Source organism: Diuraphis noxia, unplaced genomic scaffold (genome assembly GCF_037042655.1).
Source record: "Diuraphis noxia isolate RWA-SAM2 unplaced genomic scaffold, SU_Dnox_SAM2 contig0004, whole genome shotgun sequence".
NCBI classification, from domain to species: Eukaryota; Metazoa; Arthropoda; class Insecta; order Hemiptera; family Aphididae; genus Diuraphis; species Diuraphis noxia.
In genome coordinates this window covers 61,145,675-61,158,728 of record NW_028301714.1, presented here as the reverse complement: position 1 = coordinate 61,158,728, position 13,054 = coordinate 61,145,675, and the positions used below count along the sequence as shown (strand labels likewise).

Below are 13,054 nucleotides of genomic sequence, written 5' to 3'. Positions count from 1 at the left end.
TACGCTACATTGTTCAGAAATTTTGTGATTACTGCAAATTAATATAATATTTATTATTTATATATCTAATGATTCAGATACCACCGTAGAATTAATAATATGGTAATTAATTAGTGATAAGTAATAACTAATAAATAAATAATAACCATTAATAATAATATAGATGTATATCCGCATCCACGAGTATCATCTACGTCTTACTAATGCCTAAATTTCAGAAAATTTCAAGTTCAGAAAAATCCATTTTACTCTGTTATCTTAACGAAACCCGGAATAAAAATCCCCGGAAAAAAATAATAATGATAATAAAAAATCCCCAAAGCAACTAATTAGTATTAAATTATAATAATAAAAATAATTATATTATCTTATATTATATCTTTATACCTATATTATTAATTAATATATATATATATCATTGAAATATGCAACAAATATGCATTTACAAAATTTATATTTAAAAATTCAAAGTTGTACTAAGTATGAAAAAAATATAAAATAATAAAATATAAATGTATAAATAAGAACACGTATAAATAAATACATAAATATGACTGTTACCGACCAAAATGTTCACATTCATACCACAAATTTAGTGTGCAATAAGAAAGCATTTTACAGATATAATTGATATAAAAAAGGTTCGCGGGCTGCCAGTTGCATAAGGCAATAAAATGTGAAATTGGGAAAATACAAGTTATAAAATAATTATTTACACGTCTATCAATACGTTATTATAACGGTTACGGTTAGTACATCTTCAGTTCCTGTTAAGTAACTTTAATTTGTGTGCTGTGCGACTATGGAAATCGTTAAATCTAATCAAGGGAACGATAAAATTTGCTTAAATGGTTATAGTTATGTACACCAAAAAGACTGTACGTTTTTCAAGAGATGGAGGTGTGCAAAATATAGTATATTTAAATGTTTAGCTATTTTAAAAACATCGTATCAAAATAGTAATCCAAGGGAGATCCATGAACACAATCATTCTACCGATAAAAATGGTAAGATTTATTTTAATTTAATAATTTTACATAATATAGTTAGGACACTTATATATTTATGTGTTATAAATATGTTCTCAAATTTTAATTATTTTGTCATAATTAATTTTATATAAACCTAGTTATATTTTAAGCTGGTAGGTAAAAAAATTGTTGCCATTTATTTAGGCCATTTTTGACGATTTTAGTGCATTTTCTTAGTTTTTAGAGAATTTTTTCCAATTTCGTTCATAACATGAGCGAAAATTGTTGCGATTTAAAAGAAACTTTCTGCAAACTGCCGACGGCGACAGTACGAATAATATATAGCACGACAAATTATTGTCGATAACAATATTTTATCATAGGCTTCGATAGGTACCTATTAATGAATTAGTACCAAAAATACCTAGAAGTACCTGAAATAGTTACCAACTAATATACATACTCTAATAGTCTAATAAACTAATTAGGTATATTATTATAATTATGTATTTTTTTAAATAGTTGCTTTGGGGATTTTTTTCCGGGGATTTTTTTTTCTGGGGATTTTATTTACCGGGGATTTTTTTTTCCGATTACCATCTTAACTATTAAAGTGAATATTGATTTATTATCAAATGTAAATATAACATAACCTATGACACCGGCACACCGCGTATAAGAATTTTTAAAATTCTTATACGCGGTGAATTTTATGATATTTTATTATTTTATATATAATTTTGAAATAAGCTCCGAATGCTTTGGTAGCATTTAATAATTATAATTTTGTGCCAAATCTAAGACACTTGATGAATTACTCTAAAAATAACTGTTTGTAGATCTCTGGACAATATTATTAGGTACCCTTAAATAGTTAAATTTGTAGGATGAACAATTCCGTTGCTTATAAAAATGTTATTTTATAAAATAAAATATTAAAAAAATGGATTTATATTAAACTTAGAAGTAAGAATGTCTACTAGAATGTTACATCATTTTAGTTCATAGTTCAAAATATTATACAAAACATATCATATTACCTATCATAGCAGCTAGGGCACTCACAAGGGGGTAGCGTGCATGTAAGCACTGTAAGCACTGCTTACACTTTAAATGAAACAAAAAATAAATTTGATCAATCACGACCAATAGATAATAAATGATTTTTAAAATTTTAATTTTATTTATAAAATATTTAAGTTATAGCTGGTAGTGGTTTTTGTTGTTGTTTATTTGTGTCGTACGCACGTACGCTGTATACTATTTTAAGAAAATCATCGATTGTAGGTCTATTTTTAATCTATTTTGTATTATCATAATTCATAATACGATATACAGTGTACACAGACTTCTATAGAAGTCTGTGACAGTGTATCACATTCTGAAATTGATTAGTGATTACGCGCAACTGTTGTTTTCGAATAGTCTATAATGCCATAGTGGGGGTCACGTATTTAACTATTGTTTGTAAGCACATTTGATTATGCTTACGCGAGATGCGAGAAACAAGGAGCTTAGGAGCGACCGCCGAGTGCCGACCAGTACGTAGCCACTAGCCCGACGCGTTGTACTGTTGTAGACTGTAGTCGTTTTTACGTACACTGTCACTGTCATTCGCCTAATAGACTTTTGAAGTATTTATACTTCAATTTCTTTATTTTCTCGAAGACTCGAATTTATAACATGGATTCATTAAAAATTTTTAAAGGATAACATTTTTTTATACATAATTTATAATTAGGTATTTAGGTATAGTACCTATATTCTAATCACTTTTGAAAAAAAAATTCTCTGCTTACATCTTTTTAATACCCACGCCACGCCACTGGGGGGCTTAGACCTGGAGTACAAAAGCTGAAAAGCCCGTTGAAATTAATCTGTTAATTTTGAAATTTTTGAAATATTTGGTAGGAATAGATACTAATTTTATATTAAATAATATTCTATGATAAAACTTATGCCTTGTTTACACGTGACGAGTACTCGGCCGAGCTCTGTCCCGTGTGAACACTGTGAACTCAAGGAACCAGTACTCGGCCTAGTAATCTAGAATTCTAGAGATGTGTCGTTCGCGAACGAACGGATCTTATTGAACGGTTCAAAGTAGTGAACGAGTGATCCAGATCGCCAAACTGAGGTGATTCGGATCACTGATATTTTTTTTCCGTATTGGTTCACACTGTGTCCCGAATCACCGAATCATATTATTATTATACTATTATATTTATTTATTACTCATGTCACAAACGACACGAACGACGCGAACCGTTTGGGAACCACGACGATAGAACATAATATTCCCGTTCAATGGTTCTGATTCAATATATGCTCAAAATAACCTATCAGATCGCGAACGGGTCTTTGAACCGGATCTTCTTGATGACCTGATCTGAATGAATCGGATCACTTAAATGAACCATAATTCCCATCTCTACAGTAATCGGACGATTAAAATAAGCGGGCGAGTGAATAGAAACAGTTTCTATTCGCTGGGCCGAGTGACTACCCCCACTACCAAGACGGAGCAACATAACGAGTGACACAGCCGAGTACTCGTCACGTGTAAACAAGGCATTATATATTATTATATAATATTATTATATATTATTATTATATAGGACGCCATACGGGCATTTGTTTTGGGAGTTACCCTTACCCGTTTCCGCCAAAAGTGTACCTTTCCCTTTTCCCCCAATACACTTTTCCGCCAAATCATAAATGTAAGTTTAGAATTTGAATAATGTTTGAATATTATATATAAAATATGCATGTCTGTTATTATCTATTAAAGATTGAAAAATTATAAATAATAATTATTATATTATATACATTACATAAATAATTGAAAAACTATTAGGTTGGTATCTAAATAAACATTATTAGGTATTGTGTTATAGCATTATCATATACAAACAAACAACATTCAAATTATAAATATTATTATATATTATCTATATTACTACTTATACTTTACTATAGTTGTATGATATTACTTTAACTGTAAAGTTAGTCTAGTATTTGAATAATGTTTGAATATTATGTATACAATATACATGTCAATCATATTATAATTTTACTATACTATAAGTAAGCTCAGTAAAGTATAAGTAGTAATATAGTAGTAATAGTATAGTAAAATTGAAAACCTAACCGTTTTTCTGTCATTTTTTTTTTTTTGTTTTTCTCGATTTTTTTGAAAGCTGTTGGAAAATGTTTACTTTTGACCTCTATAATGCACCAAGGATATTCACTTTTACACCGGAAACCACCCCCAAAGTTTGAAATCGAAGCATTATTTCGACTAGTTATGCTGTACACAGACACAAAAACAAAAAATAAAAAAAAAACACACATCATTGTAAAATCAATACATTCATCACTTCGTTCAGAATCTAAAATTTCAGAAAAATTGAAAATTTCAGTTGTCTATAAATATCTCAAAAGAAGTCAAAATATTTTGAAAATTAAATCATTTAAAGAAAATTTAATACAAGGCTTCTAAAATATTTTTACAATAGCAGTTGAAAAATAAAAGAAATGCATAGTCACACTTTTTTGTTACAAGCATTTAAATTTAAATTTTGACAACACGTAAAAATCACGAAAATTCGCAAATTATTTTAAGCTAGAAATTCATAAAAAAATTTATTTTTAAATCTAAGATTTGAAAATTTTTAATAATCTATATAATATATCCTAGATAAACCGTCTCCGTTCAGAATCGTTTTTCGTATACAATGATACCTATCATTGCATTCAAATTTAACCGACCCTAGTCAGTGGTTGGTTAGTCGTGAGTGGAAACGTACCTATATGTATATAGTATTATTATAAGCACCACGGTTTATGGACTGTGATGCTGCGTTATATTTTATTTTGTGTCTTCAGTTATATCCGAAAAACGACAATTTGTTTTTCCGTTCTCTGTATAGTATTAGGTGAAAACCAAATGATGTTCTGTATATTAGATGACTGTTTAAAAAATAATACACACTTTAAATTAATATAATAATATATTTATACTTTACTAACTCTATAAGTTATAATTATTTATTCTTTGTAAGCAGACTACTTAACTCGAATTAGTAGGTTACTGGACTGAATAGTTGACAAGACCGATGATATATCCAGTCGCCCTGCTGTCGCGTATAAGCAAAAAAAGAGATTATTAGACGCCTACATGGCTACATACCAGCGTCTAGCTAGCCCATAGGCGTAAATTTGGCTTGCTAGAAGGGGGAGCTACGGCCTACGATTATAAATTATAAGTTTCATCCATTGAACGTTAGAACAAGCCCGAGTTTTGTCCTCCCCCCCACACCACCTACATCAAAATTTTCACCACAATGAGCTTAATCTTGTTCTGTTTTTTTCCTATGACACCTCTAGACCCACTCAACTACAATAATTAGAAACAAAGTTAGCACTGGCATAACTACTAATATAATAAGTAGTTAATATTAATAATCATTAAAACAAATAAATCAAACTATATGTTAAAAGCTTTAAAAATAAGATTACTTTTTTCCAATTTCTAAAGCCAATTTTTGAAAATATTATTATCGGTAGCACCAAAGTTACGACACGGAAAGTAATATAAAGCATCATTTTGTATGCTGTATTCTAGCCAATCATGTTCGTTAAAATATGAAGCAATAAAATTGCGTTTTTGATTTCCAAATTTGGTCAAAGGGTAAGACTGAAAAAGCATTTAAAAATATTTGATTAGTTTCTATTAAACATTAATAATAAGTACCTAATCCAAATTACACTATGTAATGTTATAAAGTTATTATAATTACCTTTAGAACTGGTCTTATTGGACCAGTTTGCAAATCGCCAAGATCAATCATTTTTTTATTTTTTAGTATTTTTGTAGTAGGCAGTAGTAGATGCATAGTCGGTTGCATTTAAACACGTGAATCAACGCCAACGCTATCGGAATCATTATTAGGTATCCGAAATACTTTTTAATTAAGGTTTGTTTAAGCCAGTTAAGTTATCTGGTGTAGGTTTTTTTAAATTGAAAATATCAAACACTCATTCACGTTGTTTACTCATGGTCATAAACTCACAACTCCCAATACAATTAATAGTTAATTAATTAAACTTTTACCACAGAAAAAAACATCGACTGCTCATCTATAACTGATTAATTCTACTAGTTCTAGTGGTGTTCACCATTTACCGTGGTAGCATTCATAGTAGCATACTAAATAAAGGCATCAGTAATCAGTTATCGTAATCGTAACAGCTTATTATTTGTATTGGGTTTTTACAAACATATTATTATACAATATAGTGATTTCGCTGATTAGTGATATTAATAGACGCTAAAGGTGGGTTTACACGTTCAGTTAAACTGCGCAAACGGACTGCATGAACTCAAGTTTGCGCAAACTAACTGTATGTGTAAATGAAAATCGTATGACTGTACAGTTCAAAATTTTGGACCGTGTGAGTTCAGGCGATGCCTAGAAAAAACTGTGCAGTCATAGTAGTTGCACATTTCTCCTATACGTGTAAACGGATAACTGTGCGTTTTGGACAAAATAATAATTTTAAATTTACATAATATTGAATTAATATTATTTATAATATTATGTACTACATATATTATAGTACTAATTAAATGGGGAATACAATAAAACTTTAAATTAGACATATTGTTGAATGTTGAGTAAAAGTCACTTATACCTACCTACCTAATTAGTAGGCGTAGCAACAAATTTCGGAAGAGCTAATAATCCTACTAAAAAAACCTAATGATTTTACACCACATTCGACTATACATGAACAATTTTGAGCCTCCCCCTCAAATTTCAAACACTATTTACACCTATGTTCCTTGGTACTATGAAGCCGAACTCGGGAATTTAAATCGTCATTGCACATTATCAATTCATCCAAATCAACCATATTTTGATACTTCAGCTTCCCTTTAATCATCAACTAGATATCAGGCACAACCTCAACCTCCTTTCAGACAGTCGTTTTCTCTTCAAGAATATCATCAATATTTTCAACCGGTGCCAAATTATCCAAGTTTACAACAAAGTCCCTCAGTCGATACTCAGCAATCATTTATACATTACAACTCTGACCCACTAGTTAACATAGAAACACAAAAAACACCAGATAATTAATTGTTAACACTATAATATATAATACATAATAGGCATATACAATACACTTTTTTATTATTAATATTTTCATTATATATCCAAAAATTGTTTTTATTTATAAAAGTCTGTATTTGATTTTAATGTAATTTTAATATCATATAATATATATTGTATTTAATTAGTTTTCCCAGTATGAATATTATTTTAATTCTAGCTTTTTATTTTTTAATAAAACAAGTTGTCATTTTAAATTGTATATGAAGTATTTGTGTTTGTTGTACCTGCTGGCTAATGTTCTATATCAAGTGTTTTAAGGTACCTACAATATTAAAATATTATATAATATTATACTTATATTATATTATTTCTAATCATATAACTAAATAGTTATTATATTATTAATAGATATTAACTTTTAATTATCTACCTTACCTTTAAGTGTCTTTAAGGGCAGAATAAATTGCATCACATGTTTCGGGAATAATTTTACTGAGTGCTGATTTCAGGGGCGTCTCCAGACCTTGGCTATGGGGGGGGGGGGGGGCGAAATAATAAAAAAATAAATATTAATTTACATGAGAATATGGGATTCAGATACTGAGTGATGAACCATTTTTTTTTCAACTTTTGTAATTTAGAACTATAATAGTCTCCTATCTATAAAATATTTGTGTCACTGAAATGTTACAATATTAAAAACAAATTGTCATAGTCATCATAGTATACAAATTTATTTTATTGATTAATAGTTAAATATAAGTAGTTTATAAAACAAAATCTAAAATTCTTTTATTTTTAGCAAAGCGGTCTATTATTTTGTCAACGCTTATCAGTTATCATGGCCATGTGGAGTAGTTGCAAGGTTTATAGATACTAGTATGATACTATATGATCGCGAATACGTGTTTTGATAACAAGATAATATTGTGAAATTACTGAAATTTCATATTATATAAATGTCAAATAATTTAATATAAATTATAAAATTTACTAATAATTACTATGCAAGTCAGTCACCTTACGGGGGGGGGGGGGGCGATCGCCCCTTTCGCCCCCCCCCCCACAAGGACGCCCCTGGCTGATTTTGATATTATAGTTGAATATTGTAGATCGGTATAACTTCGGCTAGTTGCTGTAAGTCTTTCACGAGGGCTTATGCATTTCCTCATAATAGTATTTTGTTTTTGAATGATATTAAAAACTAATGAGTAATGACAATAGTAAACTGTATGTCTCTTCGTTCATACGAAGGTAGTTCCTGAAGTCATCTGGTTCTCCAGATAATTCACCAATTAAAATTACGTGCGAAAATTGTTGTCTTTTTAACAACCAATTCTTTTTATTTATTATATTTTTATTAATTGTTTTTTTTTTTAATTACACACGCTGCGAGAATAGAGAGTTCCTGTTCGGTAATCGACGACATTTTTGCTACAGTGTCAAGTTAGAACACTTAGAACTGAACAAAAATTTGTGTCAATAACTGAACGTCTAAACCTAAATAATTTACTCAGTTCATTTGCACAAACTGACTGCAAAAAAATACCTCAAATTGATTTGCGCAGTTCAACTGAACGTGTAAACCCACCTTAAGGCATAGTAATTCAAGATACTTCGAACTTCTCGTAAACATATTTGTACATAACCCGTTATCGTTGTCGTTATAAAATAATAAATATTAGCTCAATCTTTTGTAATTTTATTTGAATACAAAATCTATAACATAAGCGTTCATAATATAATCATATATACCTATCGGCTTCCTGCTTAGGAATTATGACATGACGTAATAAATTCAATTATTTTTGCTAACAAAAAATTAAAATTGAAAGAAGACTTAAGGACTAAAAAAATTAGGGGGGGCTAAGTCCCCCTAAGCCCCCCCCCCCCCAATTTACGCCTATGGTCTAGCCATTTAACATATATTAACATATTATATTTAACATAAAGTCATAAAGACTACCTTTATTCTAAGTTAAACTACGTAGTGTTGGCCGTTGGGTACATAACAGTATTTTTGCAGTTATAGCTTTACGCTCTACTTCTACTGTGTGTCTGTATTAATTCTTAGGTCAGTATTTAGAGTGTTATTTGAAAGTTGAAATATAGAATATGGAGTATTTGCTATTATAGTTATGGATTGGAAGGTTTGAATTTTATTTTTATATAGTGAAACCTCTCTATCACGGAATCGCATGGGACCAAACATTTTTCCATTATAAAGAGTTTTCCGTCAAAGAGAGGTAGAAATTGTATATATTATTTTCATTGGGACTGTTGACATTTTCTGTTATATTAAGAAGATTCCGTTTAATAGAGGGTCCGTTATAGAGAGGTTTTACTGTATTTGATTTTTTAGCTATCTTCCATAATTGAATGCCGTATGTCCAGATAGGTATCAATAGCGTTTTGTAGAAGAGTAGCTGAGTTTTTATGTTAAGTTTGGAATGCTTACTGAGTAAGTATAGGAGAGAGATTTTCACCTAGCGTAAAGAGGAAAAAGAGGATATTTTTACTTTTTATTTGATTTACTCAGATTATATTAGGGGTTGGTCAAGTATTAAGTCTAAGTAGCGGGAGCTAGTGGATTTTATGATGTTTATATTGTCTATAAGGCAGTGGTTCCCGAACTGTACACTGTGGTTTATGGCTCATATAATAAATGAAAACAATTTTTTTAAAAATACGTAATTAGTGAGTTTTTGTTTATTGTTTATTTTATGGTACTTACAGCACCGAAAAAAAGTACGGGAACCGCAACTTCTTGTTTAGGATGATAGGTGGAAGTATTTCTTGCTTTAAGGTAAAAGTCAAATGTGACGATTTCTCGTGATTAATTTTAGATTCTAATAAGCGGAGCGAGGAATGTATTGAATTTACCATGATGTGTGTGTGTGTTTTTTTTTTGTGTCGTCATCACGTTTCGGGGTAATAAAATTGTTTCGATTTTCGACTTCAGTACTTTGTTAGATCAGAAAGTGAATCTAGTTGGTACTTTGGGGGGGGGGAGGGGGGGGGGGTCAAAAGTCTTAATAATTGGGATAAACAAACTAAAAATTAAGGGGAAAACGGTACATTTTACGCACAATATTAGTTTTCGACAAAATCGATTTTTGTTTTTGATGTAACTTTAAAACAAATGACCATAGATACTTGAAATTTTCACTGAATTTTTATATAAATATATTCTATCCACCAGGCAATTTTCAAAAAAATTCTACTTAAGTTGAACTATTTATAGATATATGAAATTATTAGTTTTTTTTAAAATTATTATGGATAAAAATTTATTTGTTTCGTAGAAAAGCTTGAAAATTTATACAAGGTTCCTAACATATTGTTACAATAGCAGTTGAAAAATTAAATTTTAAATTTTTTACAAGCATTCAAAGTTTGAATTTTGACAAAATACGTAATAATCACAAAAATTTGCAAATTATTTTAAGATAGAAATTCATAAAAAATTAAATCTAAGATTTTAAAATGTAATACCAGATTCCTTACAAGTTTGTCAATCTTTATCACAAAAAAAATGTCCACCAGAAATTCAAATTAAATTTTTATGAGTGCTTATACATTTGATATAATATGATATCAATGTTACCGGCAATATAGACAATTCAGGTATTTTGGAAACTACCTAGGCATTATGCATATTGCTGACCCATTTTAGGCAATATAAATAGAACATATAATTTTTAATATTATTTTACATATAACCTAGGTATTTTATAAAATACCTAGGCATTATATAAAATGCCAATTTCTTTTTAGGCAAAGTAACAAACAATTTTTCATAATATAACATATTCATAACATATTATTTTATTTTATTAAGTAATATTATTTATACATTTTACTTAAACTAATAACTACTTATTACAACATGTTGTAGAAAAATGACATTTTGAGGTGCACAAAACATTATTTTTAAGGCAAATGCACTTTTTATTTTGGCACATGGTCTTACAAATACATTTTAAAAATCCTTGGCCAGTTCCTGTGGACTGTTCCTTTGCGACTGTTCGTAATGCCACTTCTGTGTCTATTGGAACCTCGTCAATTTGTAGTAGCTTTTTCTGACATACTGTAAACTGACTTCTGGCATATAACTGCTTCAGAACTCCATCCCGAGTTCCTAATCGATAAAAACCATCACTTGTCATCTAAAAAAAATAAAATACCTTATAGTTATTAATATTAAATGCATAAATTTTAAACTTATTTATTACCTCTAAAACAATTGCCAGTATACTTCTTGCATCTAAACGTCCTTTATCTACCCCAGGAACTGGAACACGTACAGTTGAATGAATTGCCACCGGTAATAGCTTCTTATCCGACCACGCCATCATTTTTTTTGCTTGATTTTTAAGATTTTCTTTGGCTCTAGTTCGCATGACATTGGCGTTTTCGTTATTTAATTTGATAGTGGTAGCTAATTGTTGTTCTGTATCTAATGCTTCATTTTCGATGTTTTGTGGTTGTTCTGTAATTTTTTCTGTTTCTGTTACTTCATTTTCAATATTTTGTGGTTGTTCTGTGATATGTTCTGTGTCAGCTGATACTTCATTTTCGACATTTTGTGACTGTTCTGTAATTAATTCAGCTAACTGTTCTTCATTTTCTATCGTACTTATTACATCGTGTGGTAAATTTGAAGTGTTTAGACCAATTTTAATTTTGCAGCCAAATAAAGCTTCATATGGAGACATTTTAATACCAGAATGATAAGCTCGGTTTTTCATAAGCTGGATGAATCGAAGTCCTTCGCTCCAGTGTCGGTTTTTTTCATCTTGCATCCACGTTGTTAACATATTTTCAATATCTTGATTTGCACGTTCTACACTACCTTGAGATTGATTGACTGTGCCTCGGTTTGCCATGTACTATTTTTAATTCGGGCCACATGTTTCTTAAATTAGACACTATTTGGTTTGAAAATTCTCGTCCATTATCAGACTGCAAAATAGTAGGAGCTCCAAGCAACGTAAAAATATCTATAATATTATAGGCTACCTCTTCAGCCCGTTTAAATTCGAGGGGCTTGAGAACAACAAATTTAGTGAGGTGATCCTGGTACACCATAATAAATTTAAATTTTCCATCAGGATGAGACTGGAAGTCTATTAAATCAACTTGGCATCGGGAATTAAAGTCTGGAGATATTATTGGTTTAACTACCACTCCTTTTTTCGAGCCTTTTTGTTTTTGTTGACATGGTTCACAAAAATGCAAAAATGTCTCTATATCATTACGTGTTATATTTTTATATTTATAACCAAGTTCTTTGATCATTCGATCACGCCCACCATGTCCTATTGATACATGTGTGGCTTGCAATATATCAAATAGCTCACTGGTTGGCACATAATACAGAACAACATTGTCATCTTTTACAGGGAATATAAGTTTCGTTTTTCCTTGTACAACCAGCATATCATACCTACGATAACAGAAATAAATCAATTAAAATAAATCTAAATAAAAAAATAGATGGCTGTATTTTATAAAAGTACTTTAAGCAGGGCTTCAAAGGTGCGGATTTCTATGCACTAAAAAGTATCGAAATACGCCATATAATATGCAGTAGAAAAATCATGAAAATATTTTATTTATTTAAAATTTACAAATTAATGATTTTTTAACAAATAATTAATTACTTAACGAATAAAAAAATAATTTCAAAACACCAGAAAAAAAGATGACATTGCATCAAAATCCCAGCCCCAGCCCTCGGTTAAAATAACGAGAAAACAATATATTTTTTTTTTTAAATTTAAGGCCTGAATTTAAGTATTTTTTCTAATATGAATTGTTTACCTTTTGATTAAACGGAAGTCTTTAGGTTCTTTTTTCTTACGTCCAGCTTTAAGTTCTGCAATAATTTCTATCAATTCATTATATTTTTCATCAGACAAAAAACTAGTATTATTAGCCAAATTTTTACGGTTTTTA

The 13,054-nt window shown here is 29.7% G+C and overlaps 1 protein-coding gene across 1 annotated transcript; it reads right to left on the bottom strand.

Moving 5' to 3' along the window:
* Positions 1-10,968: 10,968 nt before the first annotated feature.
* LOC149056290 (uncharacterized) lies at positions 10,969-12,123 on the bottom strand. Its single transcript, XM_089226548.1, has 2 exons — positions 11,329-12,123; positions 10,969-11,262 (listed from the first exon to the last, which is right to left on the bottom strand). The coding sequence occupies exons 1-2, from the start codon at positions 11,980-11,982 to the stop codon at positions 10,969-10,971; spliced, it is 948 nt and encodes a 315-aa protein (XP_089082674.1). The 5' UTR covers positions 11,983-12,123.
* Positions 12,124-13,054: the final 931 nt, after the last annotated feature.